Raw genomic sequence first — 18,277 nt, forward strand, 5'->3', positions numbered from 1 at the left:
TGCAGCTAATGCAGATGTTGGTGCCAGCTGTGAGTCTAGCTCAGTTCTAGAGCTGTTCATTAGGTTTACTGCTCATAAAATAGGCAGATTATAAGTCAGAACTGCTTAGAACATGACAACTTCCCTCAAGGAACATTCTCTCTTGGCCTCCGTTTGCCTTTGTTCTTTCCCTTTTCCCATTTGTTTCTCCTTAAAATAACGGGGAAGATTACCATTTTTCATTTTTCTGGAAAGGAAACAGGCTTTCTTACCTGTCTAACCGTAACTGGCAGGCAGTTCTCAATATGTCAACTATGCCCTCGCTCTTCAGCTGTTTACAGCAGACACTAGTTGCAATAAAGCAGCCAGTCCTCCCGATGCCTGCACTAAGGGAGGGAAAAGCAGAGAGAGGCAGCAGAGATGTCAGAATGGCTTTGGAACTTTCTTGTTAAACAAGCACCATTAAATCCACAATCAAACTCCATTATCCCTTTCGTCCCTCCAACCTTTGCCATGTGGGTGCTTGTGAATATAAAGTCGTAACTAGGAAAAGATACTAACTTCAATGGGAAAACACAATTAAGCGAAAGCCACTCACAGCAAACGAGTGAATATCTCACATACAGTGCTAAAAATGGACTATTAGGTACCATTTGACCCAATATGTCCTTGAAGCTGTCATTTAACCTTTGAAAATAAGCAGTTAAACAGTATTTCTTACTTAGACTTGGTTTGAGCAACACTTGCTTTCAGAGTCTGAATCCCAACGGTTTCTTTGAAAGCCATTTTCATTCATAGGTACAGTAAAAAAACCTAAAACCTTTCTTATTATTAGAACTAAAATATCAGAGCTTAAATAATTAGAGCTAGCAGCAGTATGGTAAGTGCAATGCCATTTGCTGATCAGATTGACAATCTAGTAATTCTCTGAATTAGTGTAAGATAAAACAAATTCACTATTAAAGCAATTTCTTTGTCTTTCCTGAACATCTTTATCTAATTCAGTCCTTGCTTAATGACCAGAATTGATATTTTTTTTTCAAGGGCACACTGCTACCGAAGCTGTGAATTCTTCTTATCACCTAATAAAAAACTAGCAGCAAAAGCTAAAAGCCCTTCTTATGCGTTAAATAATTAAGTGAGTATACTCAGGAATAATTACTTGACACAACTGCAAGAAATCCTGCTTCCATTTAAATTGTGCTCAAGCTGTAATACAAAAACACTGGCAACAAATGTACAAGCAACAATGGAGTTTGCAGCCAGGTGCTGCTTGAAAGTCTTAATACTGCTTCTCTGACTGTATAAACAGGTTTTTTTATTCTGAGTTTATGCTTGCTGGGTACACTGGAATCGTTTTAACTTCTATTACTGATCAATAAAAACAATTTAAGGGAAGTTTGGAGGATGGTCTTACTCACTTAAGAACTTATCTCAGTCTTCACATAATTGTGATGGCGGTACCCACCCAACTTGAAATTTTTGTCCCTGAAGCTCTGTACCACATGTCCTGACTTCTCTTTTCTTTACTGTATCTAGTTTGTTCATCACGACTTCAAATATTTCAGGGTTTCAGATGACTCGGCTGCATATGAACGTACATCAGTGATTTAGAAAAAAAAAAAAAAAGAAAAAGAAAAAAAAAGGGCCTTCATCATCCAATTGATGCCATAACCAAACAGGCCACAGTACACAGCTCTTGTATACTGTTTCCTATCCACAGACCTCAGCATGTTTTGCAAAGGGAGGGAACACCACCCATTTTCAGAAGATGCATTACTTTACACCAATGAAGGCCAAACTCACAGTGATTATGCTCTACTGAGGATCTCCCAAAGTGTCAAAGGAGCTACAGTACTCGATGTAACACAGGCCTTGGCTAACGGCTTGCTGCATAAAGCACTCTCAAATAGAAGCAATGTATTAAATTCCTTCTTCAGACAAAGTGACTGCAACGGAGGATAATCTGGAAGGGGTCTGGTCTAGCAGTTACCACATAAAATACTTCATAATCCTATCACCATGTCTCTTAGTAGTTATTTCAAATTAAAATGCCCCATTTCCCCCCAAATTATTACTGGGTCATGGGAATGACACCATACAAGAGGAATGAAACACGTATGCAAAGCAAGAGTGACACAGTGACCAGAATCTTTACCTGCAGCAAATACCATAATACTTCAAGAAGCTCTTAAGAGAGTCACAGATTTCCAAGGGCAAAGGGGACCTTCTTACAAACCATTTCTTACTTTTGTCTTAACTCTCCCCAATCTGTCAAAATCTGTTTTAAAACACAGGCAGAAAAACTGGACATGTGGCATCATATGAACGTTTTACTAGTGATTACTCCGTATTAGCTTATAGGTGGATCTTTGATGACACTGGGCTACCAACCATTCACGCCAAGACATTCCCACTGTATGATAACAGCCTGTTTAGCATGGCTTTTGGATAGCACCCACCTGCCATTTCCTAGAAGATGTGGTGCAAAAATAAGTAAAATTCCTTACGGAAATCCCAAAGGTCAATTTGGCAAAACATATTTTATTGAAATTATGGAAGATTACCCTGACAAGGTTACTGCATCACTTACAAGGCTTTCTACTATTTACCTGGAATAAGTGTTTTGAGAACTGACTTGTAGTTTTCAAGTAATCACATTTAACCTTTCTAAACACTGGCAAAACAGGACTTGCTTTTAGACCTCTGGAATTTCTCAAATTTTTGAAGAACTAGAATTCAGCTATAGTAAATTTTAATGGATTAGAGGCTGTGGTCCAATTTTTTTGAACACTCTTGGGTGGAAATCATCCAGTATAGCTGATTTAAAAATGGTTAGTTGTTGCTTAACATGCTCCCTAGTTATCAGTGCAAAAGAACGTACTCAATGTCTACAAGTGATAAGTACATCATTCTACTTCTTTCTGAAGACAGAAGTATCCATCGTCACCTTTTTTTTTTTTGCTCTGTGATTCATAATTATAATTTTCTCATCACAATTCAAACCACTGTGAAGATTTTGCTTCTTCCAGATAAGAAGTTTTCACCTTTGCCAGGGACTTTTCATAGATACTTCAGTTTTACCATCATTTGCGTACATTTCTTGACAATTACTTGCTGCAATCAGTTTTGCCACCTGTTTTATTTGTTTTGTGTTACACTTAAATTATTGCCTTTGGCCTAATAAGCATTTACAAAAAAAAAAAAAAAATCAAAGAAATCTACAAAACAGGGGGGTTTGAGGCTTAAAGTTGGATGTTCTCATTTTTGTGCTTACATGTGTCTTCCTATTCAGTTTCACTCACAGTACATTAACCTTTGGTAACCTGGCCCTTTTATGATCATTAAAAGCATATTCTAATAGTAAGGCAAGTGAAATGAGACTGTTCTTACAAGTAACTGAGCCACCACCAGCTTCTGTGTTCAGCTCAGTCTGTATCTGAATGCAATGCCTGGTAATAGAAAATTATTGTCACTAAATTTTAGAAGTTCCAAGCATATTTCACAGAAGCAGTTGGACAAGACCTCCCACGTCTGACTGATGGGCAGTACGACTGTATCTGCCATATGCCACTGTATGTGAAGAAGCCCTCAGAAGCCAGATCTTATTTACCTGCAGTGAACAATCACTGGGGCATTCTTCTCTTCTGCGCTCTGCATGGCTTCTTCCACCTCCAGAACTAGCTGCAACAGAGGGGGAGCTTGATCTGGTGTCTTCTGGTCTGGCCAAGACGTGTACCAGTAATGTTTCAGGTTTCTGACTTCTTCTCCCTTCTGCAATCCAGTTAAGACAAACACAAAATTTTAAAAGAACTTCCGGTTCTAAATTGATACTAAAACCTGGTCTTCCCTTTATGAATGAGATGAGTAAATCAATGCTAAATGGAACAGGAGATCCAAACGGCAAGCTACACAACACACAAATCTGGATTTCAAATATCATGTCTGCACTTCAGTAAACTGCCTTTGGAACAAAAAAAAACCCTCCTCCCCCTTCCCCCACCCCTCAAAGTATTCTGCTCTTTTAGTGCCAAGAGCTGTGTGCAAAACACTCCAGGCAGTCTGTTCCCTCTTGACAGATTCATTCAGCAAACCCAGAGCTGTGCTTGTGACATAACTGCTTTCATAATGTATCTGACAGACAAAGAGCCAGGAGCCGTATGTCTGTCTCCGATAGCTAGCTACCTAGATGAGGGAGAGAGATGACAGCTTATTTTTCTGTCTCTTCTGACAGACAGACTCATGTAAGTTTCCTGTCAATTCTACTCTTCTCTTAAACAAGGTGAGAAATTCAGAGACAGGAAGGTGGGAATTGTATCCAGCTGCAGCCCCGGGCTTTCTGAGAGACAAACTCCAAATCTCTGTCTCAGCATGGCTACGATATAGCAAATGTGCTGTTACTTTTCTGAGTGCCAAGTAGCACTGTGTACTTCCAATTTTGTGTGTTCAAAGTGACATCCTTCTGCATGATTTCTAAAGGTGCCAAACAGTAACATGAAGCTCAGGGAACTGGCCTTACCCTTTCAGCCACTACATAAGCGAGCTGGCTAAGCAAATGTCTTCAAAAGGTCCGGGAACAGAAGTGTTAGCTTCCACAATCTTCCCTTAAACACATAGCTGGCTGAGTTTAGGAGTGGAGGAAAAATCAGAACAAATTTGTCTCCTTCTAAAGAACCAGGCACAAAAATCTAGAAATAGTTTATTTTATCTGTATTCCTAAATCCCTCTAACTGTCAGTTGCTGGATGTTACAAGTGCTCTGTAGTTGTGCCACTTTCCATCCCTCTTTATGGTTGACAAAGCTTTTGCATAGTTTCACAGTGAAATAGACTGGGGAAGTGATCTAGTTAAATCTTTTTTCCTTCTCATGCTGGATGAATTTTCAGATGGATCAATCCATTTCCCCCTTTGGCTTACGCAGTCACATAAATGCTTGTGTGGGCACATGGGAGATGGCACAAGCGCAGGAACAAGAGAGCTGCACAAAAAGAGGCTGGCACAAAGGGAGGCTGGGCTTCACTGAGTTGCTTGTAAGTTCCAGCTAATACTGGGTTTAAAGTGCTCACTGAAGCACAGCCATAGGAACATTAAGGGTACGTAGGAACATTAAGGCTCAGTTTAGGGAAAGAGAGTCTTACTATCATAACACAGAGCCTGGCTTCAGACCATTTACTCACCCTAGTGAGAAGATATTCTGGTTAAGAGAGCATAACCAGTTGTCATGAATTTGAGCTTGCTACAGTAAATCAAATCAACACTGCTCTGAAACATGAACATACACAGTTACACAGTTTCTGAATGTGTGACTATTTGTGAGCCACAGAAGTTATGAACACTGGATTCTTAAGTGGGTTGTGAAAAATTGTAATGAAAACATTGTAAATAATACTGAGAGAAAAGTATAATTTATCTAAGAAAAACATCAATCAATAAAGTCACTCATTTGATGGAAACAGAAAAAAGCCAAAGTTCTAATGATGAACTCTGGATGTCTTTAGTTTTGTCTATGCTTCATAGAGTTTCACGCTTCAGCATAGAGAACCCTGACTCCTGTGGTTCTATACACTTCTGCTTTGACTTCAACAAAATATTCTCTATTGGTGCTTCCCTGAGACTGATAAGATTTAGGAACACCTAGGAGGAAGCAAGATTTGATGGCTTGAAGTTTACCAACATACACACTGTAGTTGAAGCTGAGATCATAGATCAGTGGCTGGACACCAGCAAGTTCCTTTGAGAAAGGAAAACAAGCCTTGCCCTATTGCCTCCGCATTTTCTAAATTCCTAAAACTTCCCAAATCCTGTCCCTATTCTGAAAGAAGTATGACAGCCCACCCTGTAACACATGCAGTAATCACGTATTGCTGGTGGTGGCATCACATGTTTCTGACCACTCCTGTTTAAGGGAAAACTGGTCACTTCATGGCTTCTCTAGTTTTTACTATCAAGTCAATTTAGCATATGTATGGTCCAGAGCTGCTACTCCACTACTGCTGTTAAATGATAGATGTACACCTTTAGGCAATGGTAACTTAACAAATGGAATCTTTATTTCTGGCTCTAGAACTCAGCAGTTCACCTCCTAACATTTGGGACTGGGGGGAAAGAGAAACTGCCCCACTAGTACTGAAAACAAAACCATTGTTTAACTGGAAAAACAAACTGGGATGAGCTGCAAGTCTACAACATACTTGTAAATATTCTTTACTTCCCACTTGTCAGGGCGTGTGATTTTCTCCTTGCCACCTTTGCCAAAAGCACGAGTGACAGACTTTCCACACTCTCAATCCAGACATGGGATTTTATATGCTGGCTTTCTGCCTGTTAGCATATGGCTGAAAAAAAATTAAAACTGCTTGGATAAAAGGAGAGTTTTTTCAGCTTGTAAAGAAATTGTGATGGTATACTGAGGTCAGGGTAGATCTGGTAGATGAAAGATGTATGGAGCTTATGTAAGTAAGACTGTTCTTATTAAAACATGTAGCTCGAGATACTAGAACGCAGCAATGAAAGCAGTTGTAAACTCTAGTACTGTAGACTCTTAAACCTGTGTTTAAGCTCTCTAGCCAGAAGTTGATAGAATGGTCACTGGTATGTAAAACTACATACACAGTTAGCTGGAAACATGCTGTGGTGGAAGTGTTTGTAAAGGCTGTCAACAGTTTTAATGTCTTGGAATGGAATGGTCCCTTAAAGTATCTCGAAGTCAAGTTGGCCAAATGGCTCAAAGAATAAATTAGCACAGTACCTACTAAAAGGGTTTCAGAAAAGGTGAACAGAAGTGGTGCTACCACACCACTGACCAAATGCCAAGCAGACCAGTAGTCCCACTGCCGAGAGAAACTGAAAACAGGTAAGCAAAATTAAAATGCCTTTTGCTCAGTTCTCAACTCCCTTACTTCTTACTAGTAGCACAAGTCATCTTAGGTATAAACAGCGGGTGGGCATCCAGCAGTCTGGCAGCATCCTAATAATGATCGTAAGAAGAGAAGAAGCACAATCTAAATATTTCCTAGGTCTCTCCCCATCCTAAAGAATCTGTAAGACACCATGCGGGTACAAGTTCCGCTTGTAATCAAGTAACCCTTTGCCTAAGCCCATGGCCCAAAGTGCTGTCTGTAGTATGACTTGTGAGGACTGGTAAGCAGCTACCCATGAGCTAACGTGTCACTCTAAATGACCAGTGAACACAGAGGACAGGCACAGAATGAGTCACTGGTTTCTTCCACTGAGCAAACCCCATACTACTGCAATGGGCCCTGTAGCTTTCAGATTGTACATACGCAGTCTAAATCTCTGACTGCTTATTTTACTGTAGGTCTTTGTATGTCAGTGAACTGGGCGAAGCTATAATGACTTCAGTAATGAAAAGTGGTATTTGTACAGCAGTATACTGTGCAGAAGACTTCTATACAACTCTCCACTAACATCTCCATTAAGGGTTTAGACAGCTAAACCACTGTCAGTATGTTGGAATGATTTACCTTTAGGGTGATGAGCCTTAAACGGTAATCGTCTGCTTGTATGACTCTGTTAACTGTGATTTCTATTCCTTCGTAGGTGACCTGTTCCTCTGGCCAATATTCTGTGCATTTCTGTGTGCAATACAAAATAAATCTAGTTAAGCAGGTATCAAGGGAGGTTCATTTTTACTCCTGAAATTGGATCTAGCACATGCACAGAGGAATGTGAATAAACTTTGTTTCTATAAGTACAAGTTTTCACTTTCTAAACAGGGACCACATTTCAGGTGATTTCTGCTGCGTTCATAACAGCCTGATTGCATGATTAAAAATGCGCAAATCAAGGAATGACTAACCACTGCTTTTAAATACAGACACCCTTATTTATCTTTATGCAACTGATGTGCATACTGAAGGTTCATTAGAAAGGCCAGTAGCAATGTGCTTGTGTTTTGAGGTTAATCGTTTTCTTAAGGTAATAATTGTTAGTATAATACGCATTAGTTACCAATATTTCTGTGGTATGTATACACTGACATAGAAACACAAAATAGGTCTTTCCTATTTTTTATAAAGGGTCAATGCCCTCTGAATATAAGATAATCATTTGCATAGGTTTTTTTGTACAAAAGAACATGACTGGGAATTAGATTATGTACCAAAATCCACTTCAAATGGACACTGAGAAACTTTCAAAGCTAAGGAACTGAAAGGAAGCAACTGCTGTGACAGCTATTACACTACTACATTTGATTTTGCCAAAAAACAGTCAGAGATGCAGCCAGCACAACCTGGCAATTAGAAAAGCAGAAACCATAATCCATTTCCAAATCCACACTGTGGTATTGACACGCTAGAGATGAATAGGTGAGAATTTGTAAGCACTCCTATCCTGGAAGGAGGACTGAAAATGATTGGGGTTGGTTGTATGTGGTTTCTCTTTAAACAGATCAATATGGAAAGGAAGAGACAGGGACTTCAACATGGTGCATGAACTAGTTCATGGACAAGGAATGACATGAACAAGGCAGGGACTGAGAAAAAGGGTCCCTTGTGATAACAGAAGCAGCAATCTTGTTATCACAGAGGAATAAGAATCTGCTATCAGACAAATCCAGTTAAAGATTATGCTTGTAAGCTTCCTCTTTTATATGGCTGTACACAACAATGAAGGAAGTGAGTTAAATCATTTTGCTCTTCCCCACCAAAAATAACTCTATTTCAGGAGAAAGACTAACAACAGAGAAGTATCTTGCAAATTTACAGAGTCAAAATTTGTGTGGGGGAGAATCAGTGTTGTTCTATCTGCACAGTGCATCAGTTAATAACCCACTGGGAGTGTGGCCCACTGTGTCTCTGTAAAATTATTTATGCAGATTGCATTTTTTCTTCCTGTACTCTTAAACTGCTGAATCCATTGTAAAGACTGTCAAGAGCACTAGCAGCTATCAATAGCACAGACGTTGCTTTGCTTAAAGGAGTGGAGTACGATTGCCCACTCATTTCTGTGGACTGTCTGTCAGTTCAGATTAGATGTTACAGAGGGCTGAGATAAGAGCTTTTAATACTCACATTAGCAAAGTCATTGCACTGAGGAGGAACACAAAGCCTCTGTCACTAGCATCATTGCTGAACAAAGGTTTTGGTTTTGAATCTATGTACTTCTGAGTCCTGCTATTCATTAATACATGTGTTATAGAAGAAAGGGGATGAATATAGAAGACATTTATATGAAAGGACTTACCCTATATTTATGGCTGAGATTCCTGACACCACTTAATTTTTGACACAAAAGGTATCAGAAAATACTCAGCAGCTCTGTTACGACAAATGGGCTACAGCAAGGGTCAGTTATATAGTATATCAGCATTGCAGTGCACTGCATCTCAAGACTCACATGATGAGTGAAATAGTTGCTCAGTATGGATAAGAGGAATTCTACATTATTTTACATTCCTGTTACACAATCTTGCTATGAAAACTATAGCGGAAGAACTTATCACTGGACATGTCATTCAGGACCAATATTTCCTCTGCATCATCATCTTTAAACCTTGAGGTCCTTAAATAATTCTGGTGTACTATGTCGTGACATTTTAACATCTCATTTGCCATAAACTGGCAACTCTGATCAACATGTAAGTTATTACTTCAGTGCTGCCTCTCAGACAGAGGCAGATGCAAGTTTAAAATGTTAGTGCAAAGAAAAAGTGTAAAAAGTGCAAACCAAAAATACTGTATTTTGCATCAGCAATGCCTTGACAGTATGTGTCCAGTCAGCCAGCTGTAATAACTGACCACTGGTAACTTGCTAAGCATGGTAATTCTCTGTCTTGTGTCATGTCTTTTTTCTCTGAAGTTCAAGGTTAAATTTATTTACTTCGCAACTGGGGAAAAGCTAAAGGTTTGTGTTAAAGGTTTGTGCACATGCATAATTGTGGACACTAAGCTTCCAGCTAGCAGTTAAGCCATTATAACTCTGTGTGCATGACAGAAGTATGCCCATATTCTTGGGCTTCTTACTAATGGCTTCTCAGGGACAAGCTTTAAACAAATACTGCTGCTGCAGCTTAAGAAACACCATTTGGACCTTTCCACTTGCTGCCAGTGGTGAGTGGGGATGCAGAGCCCCACACATGCTCAGATCACTGTCTCACATCTTACACTGCCAATAAAGGCAGACGTAAGTGCAACTACCTGTCTGTGAACTGAAGCCCAGACACATGGTTCTTGCAACTCTGCTATGGGGCAACTGTTTCAGCAGGTAAGTAATGAACAGCTGGAGGGCAGCAGTATTTTAAACTGCAAAAAAACCCACATCATGCTAGGTGGACAGCAGCTCTGGTTGCTGATTATCGTTAACTAGCATCTTTTGCAAGTCAGAAACAGCCTCAATGAAATGGGGCTATAGACACTGAATCATAATAAATGCAAGATAAAGCTGCACCAACTCTTTTGATTAAAGATACTCAACCTTAATAGTTACAGGGTACTATTGTTTTTATTCCTTTAGAGAGAATTTAAGAGTGTCTGCAGAGAGAGCTGGGTTTGAGGAGGTTTTGCATCAGCTGGGAGAGGAAAAATGGCAAAACCAGCAGTAGGCTAGGTCAGACGGTAAAACAAGACTTACAGTAAACTGAACTGAAAGAGCAGCCCACATCTTCTCTGAGCCTGAAGAATTTAATGCTGGCTCCGATGGCTCAAGGCCACTGAACTAACTTCTGGTTACTGGCTGAGCATTTATGCTGGAAGTATCTGCTAGAGTACAGACAAAAATACAGACTATATGTAACACCATTACCTCATTCATCTCTTCTATATTGGTAATCATGACAATGATGGGAGAACGCTCCTGCCACACCATTCTCCAGAAATCACTGACAGTATTAACTATCGGTCCCTGAGTAGCAATATATACCTTTTCCTCTCCTCCATAGCCCTGCCAACAAAACAACAAGAGATGAATTTTAACAGGGATGTCCACCACAACCTTGATGGTTCAGTCTTTAAAACAGAGCTATCACTGGTTGAAATAGTGACTCTGTGGCATCAGTTCTTCTCCTTTCTGTCTCCTGCACGTGTACACAGAGCAAAAGCACAACATGGACACTCGTTTCACTTGAGTCCAACAGCCTTGAGGTGACTCTGGCTAAGTCAAGAGCCTTATTCAGTCTTACCACGTGGTCAGGCCAGCTGACAAGCAATTTGCATCAAGAAGGGCAGAAGTGTGGTTTTGTCTAGTCTGAATCTGTGGAGTTGCACTTTGGGGCTTGATTTTCAGTTAACATAAGCAGGAGAGACGAGCAATCAGTTCAGCTAGGATGCCTTTTAAAGCCAGTGGATGTTGCAACTCTGTTTACATTAACAAGGGCTGAGAGAGGCTAGGCAGACGCATCAGACTATTAAGCTCTTACCCTGATGTAGTTAGCATTGATGTAAGAGCTGAGGGGGTCATCCTGATCAGCTGAGGTAAGGCACACTCTGCTGTGAGGATCTGAAAGGTGTAAAGAGATAAGCTGCTCAGAGGACAGAAAAAAGCACACAAGATTCTTTTGTACAGCAAGACATTTACATGCATTCACGGCCATCACAAAAGATGTGAGTGGCCTTGGAGAGTTCCCATGTTAAAATGTTACCACAAAAAACCCAGAAAGGATGGCTGGGGTAATTTGGCTGCTTCTGATAGCTTTACCTGCTCTCTGAAGCCTACTTAAATTGTTCCTGTTGCAGAGTCAGTGTCCCAGAGTGACTCTGGACAGTTTTCCGCTCCAGGAAATTATTTCTCAATTTGTTAGGTGAACAGACTCATTCTGGCTTGTAAGACATTAGAACATTGTTTGTGAAATGACAGCAAACAGCTTTTCTCCCAAACCATAAAAACATTTCTTGCACACAGGCAAGCCAGATGACAGTAACTCTTTCCCTGTCTTGTCTTGCAGTGACACTAAATGCCAAGATACACTACTAACAAATACAATGGTTAGAGAAATTAAAGAGTATTAACAGTCTCTTGTACTCTGCTTAAGTCTCTTCACTACAGTGACCGTCATTAGGGCTGTTTATGAAGCATTATTCTTGTTTTAGTAAGTTAACAGATGAAAACATTCCACCTGAGAAGTTCAGTTCAATTCCACTGAAGTCAATAGGAGCTGTTCCACTGATTTTACTGTGAGCTGACACACATCCACCTTCACCAGTACTACAGTTTCTTATCACTGACAAGAAACATCCTCCTGACAGAGGCCTCAGCAAACAGCAACAGCATGTATCACCAAGAGAATATTAAAAACAAACCACAGATGACTTCTTAATAGAAAGGTTCAGCCTGCTTAGAAACCAGAAAAAAAAAAACCCCAAACCCCCAAAAATTGTACTTTACCCCATCTCACACTAAGGACTAGTTACACAGTAACTTCTACAGTACTAGACACACAGACACAGCATGAAATGCTGTTCCCAGACAGAACAGATTCATGTTATCTATTATGTGACAGTATGATCATAATCAGCAAAGCAAAGACATTACCAAAGATACTGTTTTATAGCACAGAAGTAGTGAAACCAGCGAGTTTCTTTAGCACAGTTCCCTCCTGCTCAAATTTGCTCACATCTCTAGTGCTGGGGAGATGGTGAGACAAAAGATAAAATCTGCTTTTTCATCAGTAATTTTGATAGCCTGAAACAGGTCACACTTAAAACGGTGACATTGGTTGCCAGATGTTTGTTCAAATGTCACTGCACTGGGTAGTTAGACCCCTTGCATGAAGTCCCTTTGCCTGGGTTTTATGCAGTCATCTGTGGAGTCTGCTGAATAAGTAACAATTATGTGATTTTCTCCTATTAATAATACCAATAATCCTAGGCTGCCCATCTCATGGAGGCTCTTTAGGGAAAAATAAAACGGATCTGAAGAACTCTATCAACAGGTACCACATATTTTTAAGCAGAGGCTTCCTTTAGTATTCTTCAGCGGCAGTAGAATTTGAGTTACTTTTCACTTCTGCATCCACTAATATTTAAACATTACTCAGAATATGCTTTTACTTTAAATTATCATACTTGCCTTGTGATTTTTCTATTAACGTAGTGTTTACATTTTTAAAGTTAGTGTGTTAGTGAATAGTTGCAAACTTATTTCATGTAAGTTTGTTAATCCTTGGAGGCATGGTAGGGTAGGAACCAGTTACCTTATCTGGAGAGGTCAAAGGGACAGCATGGCTGCTAGCAGATATCCATACAGCTGAGATGAAGTTTGCAACAAATAATTAGCCCATTGAGTGATCATTCTTAAAAAATACATGGTAGTGGGCCAGCTGGCATCTGTTCACAACTCTGGAACAGGGTGTTCAAAATGGCAGCAATTCTGACGTCTCATTTTAAACATCCAATATGAGATACTTAAAATGGTCCCAGTTCTCAAAGTACACATTAGATACCCAATTCAGAATATATAGATTACTTCAAAACCTAGCAGTTTAGGTACCTGAAATCACTAGCCACTTTTGCAATCTTCCCTTTCCAGCAAAACTAGTGAATTCATATGCGAACAATTCACTTCAGTCATTAGCACATCAATAGTGAAATGTGGCTGAATGTTTTTACACTTCTGGTCCAAGGTGGAGTACAAAGTCATCAGGAGGGTCGCACACACTGGATCATTGGCTGCAGCTGCCAAGAGTTGTAAGTCTAGGTAAAAAAAAAATCTCTTCTGGAACTGTTTCCAATCCAGGTTTGCTGACTAAAATGGTAGGTATAGCTGAGGACATTTTTTACTTCTCTGCACTTATCTTTGCTAACCTGACACAGAACCTTTAAGGCTTTGCAGGCTTTACTGTGGCCAGCAGTGGCATATTCCAACAATGGCTTAGAGTAAAAAAAGAGACATGACATCTAATCACATCACTTTTCAAAGTAACTTTTAGTATTACAGAACTGAAAATGACACTTGTAAAAATCTGTACCAAAATTTTTCTCAAAACTCTACTCCTGGCTACATATAAAATAGCGTAATAGAACAGAAAAAGATTTTGATTTTCTACATAATCTTAATGCCATCAGGTCAGTTCCCAATATTCTCAGTTTGCATTTGAGGCATGATTCCGAGAAAAACATCAGCCAGGAAAATAACATGGCTAGAATTCAGTTCTTCTAAAGGAGTTTCATCAAACAAACCACTAAGTAACACCTGAATGAACAGACCAAGTTCATGGGTGGAATTTTTAAAAGCAACACCAACTATTGCTGATGTTCAGTGAATCTTAGGTTCTTCACGCTCTGTAACTCTTTGTAAATCTGGTTTATGCTTTGAAGCCATCTTTCTGCTTCATAAATATGGCCTTTGGACAATACGTTGTAGTGACAACACACTTCATGCATTCTGGAAAGGAAAGTGCAAAGATCTATGGCATATAGAATAAATCACCTTGCCTCAGTGACTTAAAAAGCAGAAACTTACTTGGGAGAATTGTTTTGTAGCGATTCTTACGCACTAAGCCTGGAATATCATATTCCTTTGGATCAACAAAGTTCATTGGAATTTCCTGTAAAAACAAAAGAAAAAACAAAACCCACAAAACACAGTAGATACTACTATTAGGTTCACAGAAAGAATAAGAAACCCAAGCCCATTATGTCCTGCCTGTGAGGGAGACAAAGTGATGAAATCAACCAAGACACGTGGTACAGTACTTCTAGCAATTTACCACCACAATGTGATTGATGTTTCCTTTTACTATCACTGGCTTTCTTTTCTGAAGTCCTTAATATGAAAATGCTCATAGTGACTAATTCTTGGAGTAATATATGCAACAGCATTAACATTAGTTTCTAGTATTATTAGAACTGAATTGCAAGTGTGGGCACGGAACCGAACAAAAGGTGGTATGTAAGATACTCTGCTCCAAAAAGCAATGGACCTCAGATACCATTCTTTCTGATACACATTCCTTCTTCCTCTGAGGATGGAATGAAATAATATGCTAGTGACCCTCTGACAGCAACAAATTACGACACACATTATGATGGGCTGGCGTACTGACCTGACTCTATGGAGCTGGGGGGGAGTCACTCTTTGTGCACTGCACTTAAAGCTCCACAGGCAAGGACAGCAAACAGGTGTTCAGGGATTACCTGCTCTCTACACTGCTGACACAAAGAACACACAAAGATGGAGGGGCTTCTTATTCTCCACTACTTGTCTCCTGCAAGCAAGCGGCCAATGCGCAACAGGAAGAAACAGGAACCTTCCACCAACCGGAGTCGGCAGGCATGCAATGAGACGGGATGTGCTAACCAGGCTCGGCAGAGAAAGGGCTCATGGGAGCTTGGGACCAGAGCTGGTCATCCCAGCTGCTGCACAGCGGACATGAGAGGCCCATAATGCACGTTCTGGTAACAGCAGTCAGGGTTGAGTAAGACATGCTTCACTCTGGGAAGAAACTAAGATGAGCAGAGCTATGGACTATGTTAAATTCTGGAGCTTTAGAAGACTTGACCACCTGCATTCTTGTACAGCACTGAGTGTACTGTTGGACTTCAGCAGAGGCAATTGATAATAAAAATATTTTGTTGAAGTAATCTCCTATCAATCTGGGGAATGGCATGGCAACAAAACCTTCATGTTTACCTCAATTCCTACTTGGTATTTAGTCACCCAAAAATCTTCTTGAGCCAAGAGGTATGGTCTGTTTTGGGGACTCACTTATTCACTGCTCAAGCAAATTCTAAGCAAAATGGACAGGACTTTCGCCTGAGTGAAAACTCTAAATCTTGTAAGAATTTCAGGACTCAGCTCTGCGATTGAGATCCCCGCTGACTTTTCTTCCAAAATGAAACACACTGCTTCCTTTCTCATGGATCTGAACTTTGAAAATCAAGTAGGTTAGACAGACTGAAACTACATGATGCAGAGCTAGCTCACAGTAACTGTTTCAAAAAAAACCCAAAACAACTAGCTTACAATTTTTAATTACAGAAATGACACTGTGATTACACAGCTATTTTTATCCATGCTTTTTCAGCCTTCATTAAAGAATGGAAATGGCTTGGATAGTTTGGCTGTTGAATGATTTTCTGAACAACAGGAAGACTAATTCAAAAACTCTCAGAGAAATGAAGCATATTTTTTCCTACTTCTAACATTATTTTCTGTGCTTGAAAGCCACAGTGCACCTCAGAGACTCACGAAACTGTATGTGAACTTTTCAGCAGTCAATTGAGATGCTCACTAAGTGAACACTTCCTCCCTATAACAGAAATGGATGCTTTACTTCAAAAGAATCAGGGCTTGTCTACACAAAAGCTGCTTTTCTTCAACTTGCACAGCACTAAGTGAACTAAGGACCACAGATATCTGGTGGTCTGTTTTAAAAGTCCAGACTATCTCATCTCCCCTTGTACTTGTAAAGTGAAAAAAACCCTGAAACTGCACAAGAAGGGAGGACAGCAAGCCATAAAGTGTTTCTTCCACCCTTTCAGATCCTTACAGGTCATAAAGAGGACTGGCTGAAAGGGCTGTTGTGTTGCAAAACATCATCTTCCTCTCGTTCTGCTGAGGTTACGTGTTTAAGAGAGTATTTGACTTGGTAGCATTAACTTCTGTAGCTCTTGATCACGTGTTCTGAAATATCCCAGCACGCAAAGACTGTGCCCTGGTTACCTCCCATCTTGTGCAGAATTTACAACCCTGCCTAGCAGGCATAATACTCACAGCCGCTACAGCAATCTGCACCCCCCCCACACCCTGGTATAACAGACACGGACACTCAAGCAATTAGGGAAGACACTCACTGAATGCAAAGATCTAAAAAGCCAGTCTACTCACCACACTGAAATGTATCTGGCCTTTATCCTAAACTATGTAGAAACCAAATTTTCGACTGTTTGCTTCATTTGTGTACATAATTTTTTTTCTCAAAATGAGGTGAACAATTCTTTCAAAGAACAGTGGATACAGTGAGCCAAGGAAACATACTGCAGAATCCTAAAGGCAATAAATAATTTTTGTGCAGAAAAAAACCCAGTAATACATACTTCCTACGGCTCCTGCTGAGTGACACAACCATTCTCTGCTTTGGTTAACTGGAGGACATTCAAGCTTGGGAAGTAGCTCCATGCCAAGTACTCAACAGCAAAGAGTATGCACTTGAGTAATTTCATCCCCCAGGGCAACTCCAGACACATTTCAAGAAGTTATGCCTATAGTAAATCTGGCTTTTCTTCAGTAGTCCAATGAAAAAGTTTGATTTTTTTTGTTAAAAAGTAGCATGCCAACAGAAAAAAAAAAAAAAAAAGAAAAAAAAGATTTGTGAAAACAAAGGGGGTTTTTTGTTGCCGGAACAAATTCTCTAGTTTTTAAGTGACAATATGACTGAAAGCTTTCCGACATTGTCATTTCAAGGGATGATGAGTTTGGGAATTCCATTAAATGCTTCATTGATGGAAGTGGAGTTTGTATGTACTAATTTTAGACTTGCAGAAAATAGCAAGGTTCACAGAAGAGAGACAACACCCTATTTTCCTGATGCTCCTAGAAGAGACAGGACAGATACTCACAAAGAACTCTGCCTGGAGTATGAAAGGATCCAGTGCTTTTTTGTGTAGTTCCTCTTCAGTAAGGATGTTTGATGCCGTCTGGAGGTACTCTCGGGCTGACTGTTCCCGTGGTGACATAACATAGCCAAAACCTTGCTCAGAACAGCCTGGGGTACACATATCCAGTGTGAGTGAAACATTTGAACCTCTCCTGCAAAACAGAGCAATCGAAGTTTGCTTACAACAGAACAGACTGACCCATAATTGTCAGCAATGGACACAGTCCCAGTGACAGATAAACAGCAACTTTAGAAAAGCACCCAGCTGGTTCTGCTGTTTACGTTTTGATTGCTAACTGTGGAAAATGGGCGACGCTTCTTGGGTAGACGAGACCAGAAGATTATGTTGTACACTGGAATACGAAGGCCAACAATTGTTGTTGCACTTTTGCAAACCACACCACATTTTTGATTGCCTAAATATGGACTGACATTTTAGGCACCATAGGTGAAAGTCTTGGTCTTCATTTTCATCAGGCCAGATCCTACTGAATAACCATTTATTAGTAGCACAGAAAACATCGGTAGAGTAAGACCTTGGGATAAACATTACCAGCTCAACATTAATAAAGACATGAGAAGCCAACCATTACAGCGAATAATTTTTCTATCTGAAATACTTTCTTTCCACAACAGTACATCATAAGAAGGGTAAAATGAAGGTCCCAACATTTTTAACAGTTAGAGTAAAAACAGAGATGCTGCTGAGTGTAGAATTTGTAGTGGCTTTACTGTCAGTTGGCAT

General features: G+C 40.0%; 1 protein-coding gene across 17 annotated transcripts in view; it reads right to left on the reverse strand.

Moving 5' to 3' along the window:
• PTPN5 (protein tyrosine phosphatase non-receptor type 5) overlaps nucleotides 1-18,277 on the reverse strand; it is a 77,011-nt gene that overhangs the window by 5,564 nt on the left and 53,170 nt on the right. For 14 of the 17 annotated variants that reach the window (XM_037402396.1, XM_037402389.1, XM_037402399.1 and 11 more), the window contains 7 exons: nucleotides 17,495-17,684; nucleotides 14,397-14,481; nucleotides 11,356-11,435; nucleotides 10,743-10,880; nucleotides 7,463-7,573; nucleotides 3,593-3,753; nucleotides 252-365 (listed from right to left, as the gene is read on the reverse strand). In XM_037402396.1, the coding sequence (XP_037258293.1) occupies nucleotides 252-365; nucleotides 3,593-3,753; nucleotides 7,463-7,573; nucleotides 10,743-10,880; nucleotides 11,356-11,435; nucleotides 14,397-14,481; nucleotides 17,495-17,684 (879 nt within the window). Of the gene's footprint in view, nucleotides 1-251; nucleotides 366-3,592; nucleotides 3,754-7,462; nucleotides 7,574-10,742; nucleotides 10,881-11,355; nucleotides 11,436-13,128; nucleotides 13,182-14,396; nucleotides 14,482-17,494; nucleotides 17,685-18,277 lie in introns of all 17 variants that reach the window. The other 3 variants (XM_037402402.1, XM_037402404.1, XM_037402403.1) reach the window with 3 other exon arrangements.

The sequence above is a fragment of the Falco rusticolus genome, chromosome 10 (genome assembly GCF_015220075.1).
Source record: "Falco rusticolus isolate bFalRus1 chromosome 10, bFalRus1.pri, whole genome shotgun sequence".
Lineage (NCBI taxonomy): Eukaryota > Metazoa > Chordata > Aves > Falconiformes > Falconidae > Falco > Falco rusticolus.